This window comes from Callorhinus ursinus, unplaced genomic scaffold, assembly GCF_003265705.2.
Source record: "Callorhinus ursinus isolate GAN/ISIS: 27379988/994484 unplaced genomic scaffold, GSC_fseal_2.0 scaffold9, whole genome shotgun sequence".
NCBI classification, from domain to species: domain Eukaryota; kingdom Metazoa; phylum Chordata; class Mammalia; order Carnivora; family Otariidae; genus Callorhinus; species Callorhinus ursinus.
The window spans coordinates 26275521-26291490 of NW_027397071.1; the positions used below are offsets into that span (position 1 = coordinate 26275521).

The 15970-nt window shown below is 37.3% G+C and overlaps 1 protein-coding gene across 1 annotated transcript in view; it reads right to left on the bottom strand.

The window, feature by feature from the left end:
• Positions 1-473: 473 nt before the first annotated feature.
• Positions 474-15970, bottom strand: part of ZNF326 (zinc finger protein 326) — a 34883-nt gene continuing 19386 nt past the window's right edge. Inside the window, exons 8-12 of the mRNA XM_025872157.2 lie at positions 12045-12192; positions 10240-10339; positions 8201-8331; positions 6250-6345; positions 474-1349 (exon numbers count right to left, since the gene is read on the bottom strand). Of these exons, the coding sequence (XP_025727942.1) occupies positions 1014-1349; positions 6250-6345; positions 8201-8331; positions 10240-10339; positions 12045-12192 (811 nt within the window). The 3' untranslated portion in view covers positions 474-1013. The remainder of the gene's footprint in view (positions 1350-6249; positions 6346-8200; positions 8332-10239; positions 10340-12044; positions 12193-15970) is intronic.

Sequence of the window (15970 nt, forward strand, 5' to 3'; positions counted from 1 at the left end):
GACTGTCAATCTCATCTTCTCTTTTTCAGTATGTAAGCCTATAAACTACAAAAAGTTAAAAAATATATATATATTCAAGAGAGAAATACTTCTTTTTTAGAAAAGTGATAGTTTGCTTCTTGGTTCTTCAGCTAAAAACAGACATGACAAAAGAACTAACACAACTATAAAAAATCATTTGTATCCAAATGTATTTTCAAGAAGATTTCAAGAACTGACATAGGCATAAAGAAAAGGAAGGAACTGAAACAAGTATAAACAAGTCAGTTATAGACTGACCTCAACGTGAAGTATGTTAAAAAATATTTTAGTAGTACTTTTAAAAAATGACTGAAGTTTTTTTCTTTAATTCAACTCTTCTCAATCATCTTGATATATCTGTGAGCTAAATTCCTACATTAAGGCAAAAAGCTCATTTTAAATATTCATTTAATTAATGAATTCTGTTTCATTTAAAATTGCTAATCCAGGGAAAGAGTTTTTGTAAAAATCGTTTTATTGCTACAAAGGGAAACATGGTCACAAAAAGCCTTTAAGCGTATCTTAACGCAAATTACTATTCAATGTCCAATGCCGTAAAAAAATACACAGTCAGAGCACAAAATACTTGCCCAATTTATCTCTTCCAGGGTAAGTATTCAAAACATTAACGCACACTTGAATATATACTCCCAACAGCAGCATTTAAGTTCAAATGATTAGAGTAGATATACTAACAATACACATCTGTTATCCTTAACACCAATAAAGTAATAAAAATTAAGCTTAAAAATTATACAAACAATTTATCTAATCTAAGTTTGGTAGCTATAAAAACTAAACTAAAATAGTCTTACCTTCATTTTATTAAACAAATGCCGAACATTTAGAAATTATATAAAACAAATCTGAATGTGTGGAATGCATGCAACATGGGTGTTAATTCTCATATTTTAAACTATTAAAATTCTTACCCTTTTCCATATTAGGAGAGAAATTTAAAGCTTCTTTTAAATCTGACTAATACCTTATATTTAATTTTCTTCAGGTTGGTCAACAGGGAAGTCGACAGGCTCTTCCTTTGCTTCTTCCCCCGCTGCCTCTCCTTCCCCCGCTGCCTCTCCTTCCCCCGCTGCCTCTATGTCCCCTGCTTCCTCTGGGTCTCCTACGCCCTCTACTCCTCCTCCTTCTCCCACTTCCTCTGCTTCCTCCACTTCTTCTACTTCCTCTACTTCCCCCACTTCCTCCTCTTCTTCCTCCTCCTCCTCCTCCTCTTCTTCAATAGGTTCATCAATCTTTTCTTCCTCTTCCTCATCTCCTTCTATTTGTTGATCTTGAGAATGGTCTTGAATTTCAAAAGGATTCTCACCCTAAAAAGCATGAGGAAAAATAGCTTTTAAAATCAGTACATTCATTTTTGTTATCAGTGAAATTTTTATTTGCTATAACATTAAAAATAAATACAATTTGAAGCTTTTTAACTCATGACAAATTCACTAATTGTTCAGTACCTATTTCCTACCAATGTGGGTATATAGATTACTAAAGTCACTACTTAACATCCCATAAACTGGAATGCTTAAAGGCCACATTTTCCTAACTGAATTTCTAAAATCATATGTATATGACAAAAGCAAATATGGGCTTGGTAGAAATAAAGTAGATAAAGCAAAGATTTATGTTCTACTAAATTACACCAGGATTCAATGTACTACTATGGTAGGATCTCTTTAGAACACTCAAATGAAAATCAAGTCTTTTTTAAAATTCAAATGAATGAAAATCAGGTACCTATTAGATATGCCTTACTTTTACTTTAAAAAAGTAGATAAATCTTTAATTCACTATGGGTGCCTGGGTGATTCAGTCAGTTAAGCGTCTGCCTTTGGCTCAGGTCATGATCTTGGGATCCTGGGATGGAGCCCTGCGCATCAGGCTCCCTGATCAGCAGGGGGTCTGCTTCTCCCTCTCCCGCTGTCTCTGCCCCTGCTCGTGCTGTCTCTCAAATAAATAAATCTTAAAAAAAAAAAATCTGTAATTCACAGATACAACTTTATTATTTTAAGGTACATAAATACTTGATTATGTGTCTGGATTAAGTCTCATAAACTAGACCATATCAGAAGGCTATATTAATATAGTAAGAAATGAAGAGGCAATGAAGGTTATTAAACAGCAAAGTTAAGCCTGGTGCTATACTTCACGACCCATCAGGTAGGAATGCACAGGATGAACTGAAGTCATAAGAGAAGAAATACCAGTGAGGTGGTTACTCTACTAAGCCAGGAAAGGAGTGTAAAAGATGCAGCAGCACCATTAACAGAATATGTAAATTAGGATGGGGAGAGTGGAAGAAGCAGATGTATGCTACATATAGTTAGAATTTAAGATGTCTAAATGTCTAAGAGGCAGCTTTAAATTCACAACTCAAAAGAGAAGAGAGTTCAAAGTAAGACATTGAGATTTGTCAATTGTTTGCACAGAGTGAATAGTGAGGCCAGGGAAGTAAGCAGGATAAAAGGGCTGATGATAAAAACCCACTGAAAGTGCCTATACTACAGGGACAGAAGTTAGGAAAAAGAGAAAAAAAAATACTCGGTGCAGGAGGAAACCGCAGATAGTAAAATATTATCTGGCAAAACAAAGTTTCAAGAATAAGTGACATATTAACAGTATCAAATGATGCAGAGGTAATACTAGAAAAGAATTGAAAAAGGTCACTAGAGTTGATAATTATTAAAGTTGAATGAGGGTACTTGGGGGATTTATTACACTATCCCCTTAACTTTCATATGTTTAAAATAGTAAATAAAAAATGTTAAAAAAATTTATTTGAAAATTAAGTCACCAGTTATCTTAGAGCAGTTCCAAAAGTATGATCTAAGTGTAAGCCGGACAGCAACGACTGCCCAAGAATGAATCGTCGTAATTTCCTCTAAGCTCTCAAAACCCACAGGCCCAAGTCCCCACTCTGAGACTTTAATTTAGTCAAGTACTAGAGCTCTTGCTAAAAACACAAGTTCCTGAACCAATTTCAGACATCCTGAATGAAAATTTTCCAGGGGAGAGATGTGGTAACCTGCATACTTCAGAAGCATTTCAGGAGATATTAATGAGAAGTTTGGAAAACTCTAATTCAGAAGCTCTTAAAGAGGGCCTAGGCAGCTTTTTGTTTGATTTCAGCTTCACAAGGAATTCTAATTACATGTCTCCAGTTGAGAACTACCAAGTTAAAGAGCGGAAGTAAAGAGCACAATGCAAGGTAAACTACCTTCCTAAGGATGGTGATAAAAGAGAAAAGGTAAGATGGGAAGGGGCAGAGTAGGAAAAGTGTGTCATTTTTAGTTTAGGGAACTTAGAAGCATGTCTGTTTGCAGAAGAATAAAATAATAAACAGGGAACAAGATACAAGCAAGGAGAGAGAAAACTGATGCAAACAAGAATACAGGTCAAGGGCAAAAAGGGGGTATCTTTCTTCACAGATAACAATAAAGGTGAGAGTAAGGTACATAAATCTAATGCAGGAAGAAGAAAACTTACAGTTCACACCTAATGGTCTCAATCTCCCTAAAGCAAGAGAAGTGATAAGAACATGGGAAGTAAAGAGAGTGAGGATGACATCTAGATATGTTAAGAGTGGAAAAGCTTTGAAACAGTCACTGCAGGAAGCACATTACATTGAATGATAATAGGCAAAGTTAGTGTGAACTGCAGTGAAAATCTAACAAACACAGTATTGGTACAATTCCATGACATCTACAGCAAGACAGTTAATAAAGCTGACCAGAAGGGCGCCTGGGTGGCACCTTTGCCACCCTTAACTTTGTTAAGTGTCTGCCTTCGGCTCAAGTCATGATCTCCAGGTCCTGGGATCAAGCCCCGGCATAGGGCTCCCTGCTCAGTGGGGAGCCTGCTTCTCCCTCACCCTCTCGCTCCCCCTGCTTGTGCTCTCAATCTCTCTCTCTCTCTCAAATAAATAAAATCTTTAAAAAATAAAAAAAAAAAACCTAACCATGGCATAGTGCTGGGAACTGCTAAGTGGCAGAACAAGTAAGTGAGGAATTTTAGAATGGCAGCACTGCATTGTTATAAGGACTGACCATGAGTATCCAGGCCAGAGCGTGAAGGTAAAACAAGGTGATACAGTTGGAGAATTAGGGGAAATTGACGAACTGATTATTTTCATGGGACAAAGATTAAAAAAGATATTTTGTCAGACGGAGAACACTTAAAGATTAAAGAGTTTTAAGTGATGAACAGAGCTGACCATGGGCAGAGGATGTTCTGGGGAGTAACAGCAGGGAACAGAGCAGATAGGAAAGCTGAACAAAGGGATATCACTGAGTAATGTGACACCAGTGCTTCTTGAAATTTAACATGTCTCAATGCTTGTTGAATTTTAACATGTCTATGAATCAACTGGGATCTTGTTCAAATGAAACTGCATTTCTAATGAACTCCCAGGAGATGCCAATATTGCTGGTCCATGGATCACATTCATAGTAAAAAAATTCTAGAAGAGTTCTCCTCAGTTCAGGTACTTTCTCCACAATATGCACATGAGAAACACTCCCACCAGTGATGTCTCTCATTCCATGAAGTGACTCTCAAGTGTAGCTTGAAAAGTCTACATAGAAACTCACATTTGTATTCTTCCCTCATTAACTATTACTTTCATACATCAATAGAAACCATTATTAACTTCTCAAAAGTTTGTGATATAGCAAGGATAAAAATCTCATTTTTCCTCATTTAGCAATGGTGCTCTTACCTTTTTGATGCCATATCTCCCAAAAAATTGAATTTCAATTAGGGCTGCAGTCACTATTTTTTTGTTGTTGTTGTTGGACTGCATTACTCTGTTACAATTTCTGCATTCACCTTTTAAAAATGGTGCCAAGAATGTAGTAAAAGTGACAAATATGACAAATCAGAAAATAGGACCCTCAGGAACAAGATGAAAGAACTGAGATTTATTCAGCTTGTAAGTCACTTGGTTGAGGTATAAGTTAATGGTCAATCAGGCTTCTTCACAAAGTACCTGTTAATCACTACAACAGCCAAGATAAACTTCTCTAATCCACAAAATCAAGATTTAGTTACAAATGTAAATAACAGACTTACAAATTTTCAACATAACAGCTCTCTTCAATGTGGAATGATTTTAAATGAGGTATTATTTTACAAAGACTCAAAAGCTAACCTCTAAAATGCATTTCTGTTAATTTCCTGAATAATAGTAAATTCTTATTTGTACACTAAGTATATATAATATGTAAAGAATTTTATGTAAAGAAGGATTACCACAAGAGCATATGGCTAAAAATCCCAAGAAGCAGTGTGCCAGGTCTACCTAACTGTTCACATCTGCGTTTACTAACATTCAGGGCAAACCTCCTCCTGGCCTCCTGATTCCATGAGGGAGCTTTTTCTGAAGCAGCATACCTGACTTCCCACTTTCGCTCCAACTTTTATCCAAGGAAGAACAACTTAACCAATTAATATGCTTGGAAGAAGAAACTGGGCATGTACAACTTAGTCCTTTCTGGGTCCCCTCTTTTGGGTCTTCCTAGCAACAGACAGGGTGCGTTCTAGTCTACTGTAGGCCAGGCCACGTGGTAAACCAGGGGAAGCCTACTGCTGTCTAGCTGAACCAGTAACAGGGGCTGGGGAGAGGTAAGTTCATCCAACTTAGAAGTGAAATACAAAAGGTCCACAGTAACCACACACGTAAGACATATCCCCAAGTTGTCCTTTCTTTAAAAATCAAGAATAGGGGTACCTGGGTGACTCAGTCAGTTAAGCATCTGCCTTCCGCTCAGGTCATGACCCTGGGGTCCTGAGATGGGGGCCCGTGTTGGGCTCCCTGCTCAGCATGGAGTCTGCTTCTCCCTCTCCATCTGCCCCCTGCTCATGCTCTCTCTCTCGCTATCTCAAATAATAAAATCTTTAAAAAAATAAAATAAAATAAAATAAAAAATAAACAAATAAAAATCAAGAATAAAGCTGACATTTTGATCTATCAGACTCCTTCCCGCATATCTCTCAAATGATCCAGAGTGAGAAAGGGATAAGAGAGGAATGGCTTCTTGTTCCCTCACCCAAAAAAATCCCAACAATTAGGAAAAAGGATGTTTTACCTATATGCAAGATATTAAGTAAAAGTCCTCCTAATGTTGCACTATATTTAGACATCATAGTTACTATGTCACCATTCAATTATAAAGATACTACGATACAACCTAAAAAGGTTTTGCCGTAAAATCTTACCTTAACAAAACGTTCGTATCGTGCCTTCACTATTGGATTATTTAAAATGCTTGTTGCAGTCAAGACACTTTCTCTTTTTATTTGCTCCTTATACGCCTATGAAAAATAGAACACACTGAGGTACTTGAAAACCATACCATGAAAATATTTCTATAATTAAAACAACATTGTATGCTCAAATTCTCAGATTTAAATGATTTACGTTCTGGCAAATTAAGCTATAAAGCAACAACAGCTACTGTGATACAATCTAAATCATCCAGGGATTAAAACAATGAAGATTCAATAAGCCAATCAGACTCATTAAAAAACACTGTCACCAAATATGATACATCTAGATCTACTAGATAGCTGCTTTCTCTCCTTCCTACTCCACATGCGCGTCCCCCTGCCCCAACTCTTCCAACTACTAATTTTCATGCTATCAAAAAAGAAAGAGAAATTTTCCATACTGCTAGAGTAATTAGTCTTCCTCTGGACTGTAGTTAGCGTAAGACTACATTATATAAAGGAGGAAAGGTAATACTATGGAATGTCTAGTTGCCAAAAAAGTGTCAAGGGAATATCAAAAGAGAAGAGAAAGTACAAAGATTTTTAAAAGATTATACGTGCTCAAAGTGTCTAACAAAGTCTGAGTTAAGTGAGGATCAGATCAATACAAAATATGAATTTAAGACTCGGGTATGTTCTATTTAAAACTTAAGTCTGGGGCGCCTGGGTGGCTCAGATGGTTAAGCATCTGCCTTCGGCTCAGGTCATGATCCCAAGGTCCTGGGATCGAGTCCCGCATCGGGCTCCCTGCTCCTTGGGAGCCTGCTTCTCCCTCTGCTTCTCTCTCTCTCTCTCTCTCTCTCTCTCTCTCCCTCTCCCCCCCCCGTCTCTCATGAATAAATAAATAAAAAATCTTAAAAAAAAAAAAAACTTAAGTCTTTGGGGGCACCTGGGTGGCTCAGTCTGTTAAGTGGCCGACTCCTGATTTCAGCTGAGGTGATGATCTTGGGGTCCTGGGATTGAGCCCGGGGTTGGGCTCCACACTCAGCGTAGAGTCTGCTTCAGGATCCTCTTCCCCCCTACCCCTCCCGCCCCTGCTCACTTATGCGCAGGCGCGCACATGTGCATGCATTCTCTCGCTCTCTAAATAAATCTTAAAAACATAAATAAAACTTAAGTCCCTGTTATTTGAATTTTTAAATTTGCTTCTCAAATGAGCTAGTTTCCCACAATATAAACACTTATTTTAAATAAACTGGACTAAATAAAATCAACCAATACAAATGCAGAAATATGCCAATCAAAAAGAAAACAGTACATTTTTCCTAGAATTTCTGAGTAAATTCTATTCAGAAACGTAACAACAGACAATAACTGATAATATTAGTTTATTTTTCCCAGCCGTCAGAAAAACTTATGTTATAATCAAATCTTTCTTTTTTGATCTAAAACACACATACACACACTGTCTCTCCTCATAAAACTATTTTGTACAAACTTAAAAAAGTGTTCATGAGAAGAACAATTCAACAGCTATGATTTCCTGAAGGCTTACACTATGTAAGCTTACACTACATAAGGCTTATACTAGGCAGGCACCATTTTAAGTGTTGTTTATACTTCAACTAACTTTATCTTTAAACAGTTATGCAAGAGTAGAATGATTATCCATCTCCATTTTACAGATAAGGAAACTTAGACAAAAGTTAATTTCCTTGCTTACCACATGTTATATACTGAACCAGAACTCAAACCCAGGAATTCTTGCTCCACAGCCCAATCTCAACCACCATGCTTAACTACGATGCTATGCTGCCCCTCTAGGTAATCTTTATAGTTTTTTACACAGGAGATTAATAGGCTGTATGGAAGCAGGTTAGGTGTGAAACAATGGCCTTTAAAGGACAATAAAGGACTGATGAATAATTCAATGACTTAATTAAGATAGATCAAAACTTACCTGCTTCCCTTTGATATGATCAGGAGATTTTAGGTGCTGCTGCACAGAGCTATGTAAAGCAGGGATATACACACTGCATGCACTGCAGTGAACAGTCTCTACTTTCATCATGTGATCATCTGCAGTAACACCTACAAAAGAAAGCCAGTTATTAATAAAAGTAATGATTTACATATTCTTATTTCTGACAAAACGAGTTTTTATTATTTTGTTTCCATGGTTATTTATAACCCCTTCTTCCCAAAAAAGGATCGAAGTATGTAAGTTAAGTTTTTCTACCACATCTCATAAATCTACACATAAAGATTAAAAATATGGATAACAGATAAAATTAGAAAGTATAATGACATTATTTTTCCTAATCATGTTATACAATCATGTTCTGAGGCCTAGAAGTCCATCCCCTAAAAATATAACATAAAAGAAGACAAATGTTGATTTTTTAGTAAGAAAAGAATTTCCATAATAAATGTGGGTGGGCAGGGATAGGAAAAAAGATGTCAAGATTGGATTGACAAGAAACAAAATACATGCTGGATCCTGAAAACTGTGATCAAGATTTATTATAGGTAAAGATATAAATATATGCAAGGGAAAGGTGTGAGAGAAAATGGCACTTTATGGGAATTGCAAGTAATTCAGTATGGCTGGGGCACTAAGAATAAAGAAAGGACAAAAGAGAAAAAAAGACCAGGGCCTATACCATGGAAATCTTTGCATGCCAGGCATAGGAATTTGAAATTTATCCTGTAGAGGATGGAGAACGAGCTAAAATTCTTGAAGTAATATAAATCATGCAGTAGAATTAGAGATAAGAAAGACCGGAAGTATGGAAACTAGTTAAGAAAATAATAACTGCCAAGAGAACAGATAGAGATTTGAACACATGTAATATTTAAAGAGGTAAAGAAGCAGACCTGAAAGATATTTAAAAGACAGAAGTGATAAGATACAATGTTACAGATATAGTAAAATAAAATTACTTAGGGCTAACTTCATACTTCTAGAAGGCTTTGATCATGGGGCCACCTTCCAAGGTAGATAAAAGACAGGTCAACAGGGTTTTTGTTATTTTTCTGTATGGGGTGGAGGATGCTCAAAGAGTATACAAATTTTTTTGATACACGGATTTTGTGAGGCTGCTAAAGAGAGAAGGCAGTGGGCAGTTGGATGTTCGACACTAGGGTTCAGAGGAGAGATCTGTGCTAGGGATACAAATGTGTAAGTAATCAACATATAGGTGTCAGTTTGATCTCTGCAAATCGATGAATCATGAGGAAGGAATACAAAAAGAGAAGATAATGGAACTAAGGAAGAGCAGTAGGAAATACCAACTTGTAAGACCCTCATGGAGAAAGAAAAGCACAAGTAAACAACAGCAAGGGAATAAAGAACATCAGGACAGTGATATACCACAGAATCCAAGGGAGGAAGCACGTTCACGAAGAGCAGTAAAAAATGCTGCTGCAGAAGTAAGATCATGATTCAGAAGAACCTACTGAAGCTAGTGTCAGAAATCTCCATCAGAGCAGTTTCAGGAGACCACTGGTAGCAGAAAGTGTTCTACTGTGGAACAGTAGTGACGGGCAGTGAACAAACAGATCAGTGTGGACTATGCTTAAAGAAGCACAGTTGTTCAAGGAGAAAAGCAAGTTCAAGGAGTTAGGGAAACTAGTGTCTGTTTTTCTTTTCTTTTCCTTTGTTTCTTTGGAGAGTTTTTTTCTTTATTAAAGATGAAAGTGTAGGCTTCAGAAACAGAATCAAAAAAGAAAGAAAGACTAAAAAACAGAAGAGTTCACTATTTGAGCAGAAGAGATGAGAAGGAATAAAACAGAAGACAGATGGAAGAATTCACTTCCATCTAGAGTAAAAGCTGGTTTTTCTTGTAACTGAAGTGAGAGACATAACGGTAGATAGTGATAAACTTATAAGCATGAGAAGAGGAAGTCAAAGTTCATTTCTAATAACCTACTCACGGCTACCACATTTGACTATGAACTCAATCTAAATTATCTAAAATAATTTGTTTAAATACTTACCTTCCATAACATCTTTTTCAATTATTTTAACTACTTCTGTTTGATTATTTGTCTGTTGCTTACGAATAGATGTTTTCTTGAATTTATTCACCATACATTCCTATAAAACAAATAGGAAGAAAGCCAAAAAGTTTTCAGTGAGCACTTAGAATGTGCTTAGCAGCAAACTCAGCCTATGGAAGATAACATCCGTTATAGAAGAACTAATATCTGTTCTCAAGGAGCTTACAATTCAGTTGAAAAAGACGATCATAAAATACAAAGAAATTACTAAAACACTTATAAAAAGTATTTGCTTTCAAAATGTATTTTATATCAATAATAGCCAACCTATGGAAAGAGCCCAAATGTCCACTGACTGATGAATGGATAAAGATGTGGTGTACACACACACACACACACACACACACACACACACACACACACAGTGGAATATTACTCAGCCATCAAAAAGAATGAAACTGTGCCATTTGCCATGACATGGATGGAGCTAGAGTGTATTATGCTAAGCGAAATAAGCCAGTCAGAAAAGACAAATACCATGGGATTTCTTTCACTCATATGTGGAATTAAATTAAATTTGGAAACAAAACAGATGAACATAGAAAAAGGGGGGCGGGGAGAGAGGGAAACAAATCAAAAGAGACTCAACAATAGAGAACAACCTGAGGGTTGATGGAAGGAGGTGGGTGGGGGATGGGCTAGATGGGGGATGGGCATTAAGGAGGGCACTTGTCATGATGAGCACTGGGTGTTGTATGTAAGTGATGAATCACTGTTTCTACTCCTGAAACCAATATTGCACTATATGTTAACTAACTAGAATTTAAATAAAAATTTAAAAAGAAAAAAATGTACTTTAGGCATAAAGAACAAGAGAAATCAAGGAGAGTCAAGAGGTCTTCTCAAGGCAGTTGAGTACTTAAGTCCTAAATGACAACTAGGAACCGGTTAAGGAATGAAATTACAGAAAGAAATGTCTGTAAAGGTACAGAATTCTGCAAGGATGTGGAGGAATGAATGATCATTGTATTTCTAATCCCATAAAAATTCCATGCTTTTGTCCAAATTAACTGTATGTACAATTAGCAGTCTAGCTCTAGTCCCCTCCTTAAGCATCCCTGGCCCCAACTATCCTCCCCTTCTTCAAACCCCCCTGCCTACATTCTCACTCCTGGCCCTTCAACTTAACTGTGCCATCTGTGGATATACGAGAGTGTTCTCTTTCCAATTACTGTTAGTTCACAGAGGGTGGTATCTGTGTCTTCGGTCCCTGCACAGCACCTTTTGTTAAGTATTCAGGAAGAACTGTTGAACTGGTGACCACACACTGATAATATAAAGGACACCAAACAGGCACCAACTCTCTGGCTCTGAATTCAGACTGCCACTTAACTGAGTCACTACACTGCTCTGAGTATGATCTTTCATGATAAAAAGGAGTTGTGCTGAGGCTCAAATGAAACGATGAATGAAAGTACCCAGCACAGCACAAGGTACAGAGTAGACTCTCAGTGAATGACGGCTGATTCTGCATCAATAAACAGTTGTTAAAGGAATCCTTTTCCTGACACCTCTGCTAGAAACTAATGTGAAAAACATAAAATCATCCCTCAAATTACAAATCTAAAATCTATCACAGAGGAATTCACATCTAAGTCCGAGCTAATATTTTTTAAGAACTCTTTAAGTAAACAGTAAACTAAATTTTTAGAAAGTTAAAATGGGAGAGAGATGGGAAACTGAAAAAGTAAAACATTAAGATATCAGATAAAGTGCTTCTAATTTTAAAAACAGCTACTTACATGCAAAAACTCCATAACTACTTTATCAAATTTGGTTTGTTTCTGAATATGATCTAGTGTTTCCTGGTGTGAGGAACTTTCCAGATGTAGTTCAATATCTTTTTCTTCAAACGTTCGGAATTTACAAAATGAACATGTGAATGCCATTCTATAAGGAAAAAAAAAGTTTTTCTTTAAATATTACCTTATTTACCTAGAGTTCATAAGACCATACCAATAAAACTAATTTTACCAGCATAAATGATTTCCTTTATTCCATTTTATGGTTGATCTAAATTTAGCTGAAGTCAGAAAAACCAGTATTTCTTTAAATACCTATTTGGACAAAACTGTTATTATACCACTCTGCATTTCTGGCCCACCCTGGAGCTTCTGGGTACAAACGATGGAATCAGTGGATCTACTTAATCTAGTCCTAAGCTATCCACTTCAAGCCTAGACTAATGAGAAAGCCAAAGCAAACGTCAAAAAAATATCAAGTTCCAAAAGTTCCCCTACTTATTTTATTTTCTGTTCCATTCTTAAGCTTGCAATCCACCAAGGCAGTATCAACAAAGCCAGGTGGAACACCAGACAGCCATGATTCACTCCCCTGGAGCTCGTGGGTGAGCAAAAGCCTGCCCTCTAGGGACCACTTCAGGATGACTGATCAGCCTGGACTAGGAGCCACTCCAATATGAATTTCCCTCTTTCCTCCCATAAAGTGTTCCTGCCTTATGTATTCTTGTTATTTCCTTTTCCTTGAATTATGACAACCGTTTCTTAGCTGGTTTGTCTCCAGCCTCCATTTCCCAGTGAATTCTTTATACCACTGTTCTATTTATTTTCCTGGTTCAGATTATAGGATAGGATTTAGAGCCTACTCCTGGGTTTATAACCTAGCCCTCTCGTGTGGTGTTGGGCAGACTACTTAACTTCTCTGGGCCTTAGTTTTCTGATCTTAATGAGGTGAGAACCCTTGCAGAAGCACTGTGAGGAATAAAAAAAAACTAACATATAGAAAGCCCTTTGGACAGTTCATGGCACATAGTAATAATTCAATTAATAACTGTCATTTCCTAAAGGAGGCAACAGCACTTCAAGGCTCAAAATGCCAGCTTCACGGACTTAAGCCTCAAAAAACAAAGTCGAAACCCTGTTAGTTGCCATTTAAGAAAGTTTTTAATCTCCCCTCTATCTTTTTAGCTTTAAACACTAAATACCTTCAGCAGTGTCTGGCACACGGTATGTCTTCCTTATTTCAGTTAGATGACACTTTTCAACCCCCACTAGAATCATTTTCAATCTACACAGCTTTCCATTTCCTGAGTGTCAATGAAACATCCCTGTTTCTTTGCTTTGGCCTCGAGCCATGCCCTCTTCCTGGGCTTCCCAACAGCTCCTACTGCAATCCTACCCTCCCTGAGTCAGCTGAAATGCCACTTCCATCCAGTTCCCTGATCTTCCTGCACTCCTACTGAGCAGGCATCCCTGGAAGCCACGTTGTACTTCTCTTGGGGCCCTCTCCCCACACACTGCTGTTCGTCTGCACCCTTCACACCCCGTCCTCTTCGCCCCAGGCCCCCTTCCTTATTACACTCAAAGCACTCAAATATCCCAAAAGAACACATCCTAAGAGTAGCTATTTACCGTCACTCTCGCATCTTCCTAACTCAAAATAAAACTGCTCTGATAAATTAAAATAATTTTAGACTATTTTAAATGGCTCTTATCCTAAAAATGACAATTTAATTGAACTGACATTCTTTGGCTTATGTCCTCAGATTTATATTTAGACTTATGGAGAAAACAGCTAAATAAAAGTTCAGTTCTTTCATCTTCTCCAAGTCAACGTACTTATTACATAACATGGATATATCCTATCCAAAGCTACAATTTTTAAAGGGGGAAGTATTCACAGGGTAAATAGAGAAATTAATCTTATAATGTAAAACATCTCCAGATTCCTACACACCTGAAACAGAGTTCATTTCAATTTGTTTCCATCCCTGTCAAAAGAAGGAATTCTAGCAACAGTGGCAGAGATACTCACAAGGACCAAAACTAGCTGCCTCTTAAATACCAGAACTTCTTTTCATGAGTTAATTCTTAATTAGCTTAATCCTACTGTTCACAGGGGCGCCTGGGTGGCTCAGTCCTTAAGTGTCTGCCTTTGGCTCAGGTCATGATCCCAGGGTCCTGGGATCGAGCCGAGCCCCGCATTGGGCTCTCTGCTCGGCGGGAGGCCTGCTTCTCCCTCTGCCCCTCCCCCTGCTTGTGTTCCCTCTCTCGCTGTGTCTCTCTCTGTCAAATAAATAAATAAAATCTTTAAAAAAAAAAAATCCTATTGTTTACAAATTGTGAGTAACAAATCAGAAAGAACATAGGAAAAAGTTATTGAAGCTGGACACAAAGATTATACAAGTACAGCTGACCCTTGAACAACAGTGTTTTGAAATGCAGAGGTTCCCTGCGTGCAGATTTTCTACAGCACAATTCTGTAAATGTATTTTCTCTTCCTTAGGATTTTCTTAATATTTTCTTTTCTCTAGCTTACTTTATTGTAATAGAGTATATAATACATGTAACATCCAAAATGTGTGTTAAATCAACTGTTTATGTTATCAGTAAGACTTCTAGTCAACAGGTGGCTATTAGCAGTTTTGCAGGAATCCAAAGTTACACATGGATTTGTGACTGTGTGGAGGGATGGCACCCCTAACTTCCATGCTGTTTAAGGGCCAAGTGTAATACCGAGCTCACTAAAATCAAAGAGTCTAAGCAAACAAAAAAATCTGGGAATTCAGATGCCAGTGAATTTTCTTTTACTACATTTTACATGAATAAAATCAACGTATATATTAAAACCAAGTAGTAACCAAGAATATCCTGTTTAATGTGGAAGAAAACACAATTTAAAAAATATCTCCATGGAAAGGTCTGCAGATGCTTGTCTTTTAAAAATGTTACATTCTGAACTAACATAAAGTTTTAGACATCTAGAAAATTCACTAATGTGTAATATTTCATTCCCCTCATGCTACCCAAAACAAATTAACTTTTAAAGAGCAAAACTAGGGGCGCCTGGGTGGCTGTCAGTTAAGCATCTGCCTTCAGCTCAGGTCATGATCCCAGGGTCCTGGGATCGAGTCCCGTATCAGGCTCCCTGCTCAAAGGTGAGCCTTCTTCTCCCTCTGCCCCTTGCCCCTCCCTCCTTGCACACACACACACACACACACACACACTCTCTCTCTCTCTCTCTCTCTCTCTCTCTCTCTAACTCAATCTCTATCTCAAATAAATAAAAATCTTAAAAAAAAAGAGCAAAACTATATTCTGAATAGAAAATACACAATTTACTTTTTAAATTTTATAATCTTTATTTTCCTAGGATAAGCAGTAATTGAAGAGAAAGATGATGGAAAAAATATTAATTACTGTCCTTAAAAAAATTTTTCTTTTAGACTTTCTCATGATTATTTTACATGTTGTATATATCACTTTTTCTACTTCGCCTGCATTTTCTCCATGTTACTACAGGCTTTATAACCTTCATTTTCAACAATGGCCTACGAGCTCATAAAGGGAAGTATCAAAACTTACATACACTTGACCACTTGCTATCACTGGTATTTATTTCATGTTTGGAGCTATTACAAACAATGCTGTAATGGGCATCTTTTTAGATTAAACTCTTTTATACTTTTATATTATTTTCTTGGAGAGATCACCAACTAGAAAAAAAATTCAAGACATTTTTAAAAACTGCTAAATTGGGGCCACCCATGTGGCTCAGTCAGTTAAGCTTCCGACTCTTGTTTCGGCTCACGTCAGATCTCAGGGTTGTGAGATGGAACCCCACATTGGGCTCGGCACTGGGCGTGGAGCCTGCTTAAGATTCTCTCTCCTTCTCCCTCTGTCCTTCCCCTCTCCCTCTCAAAATAAAT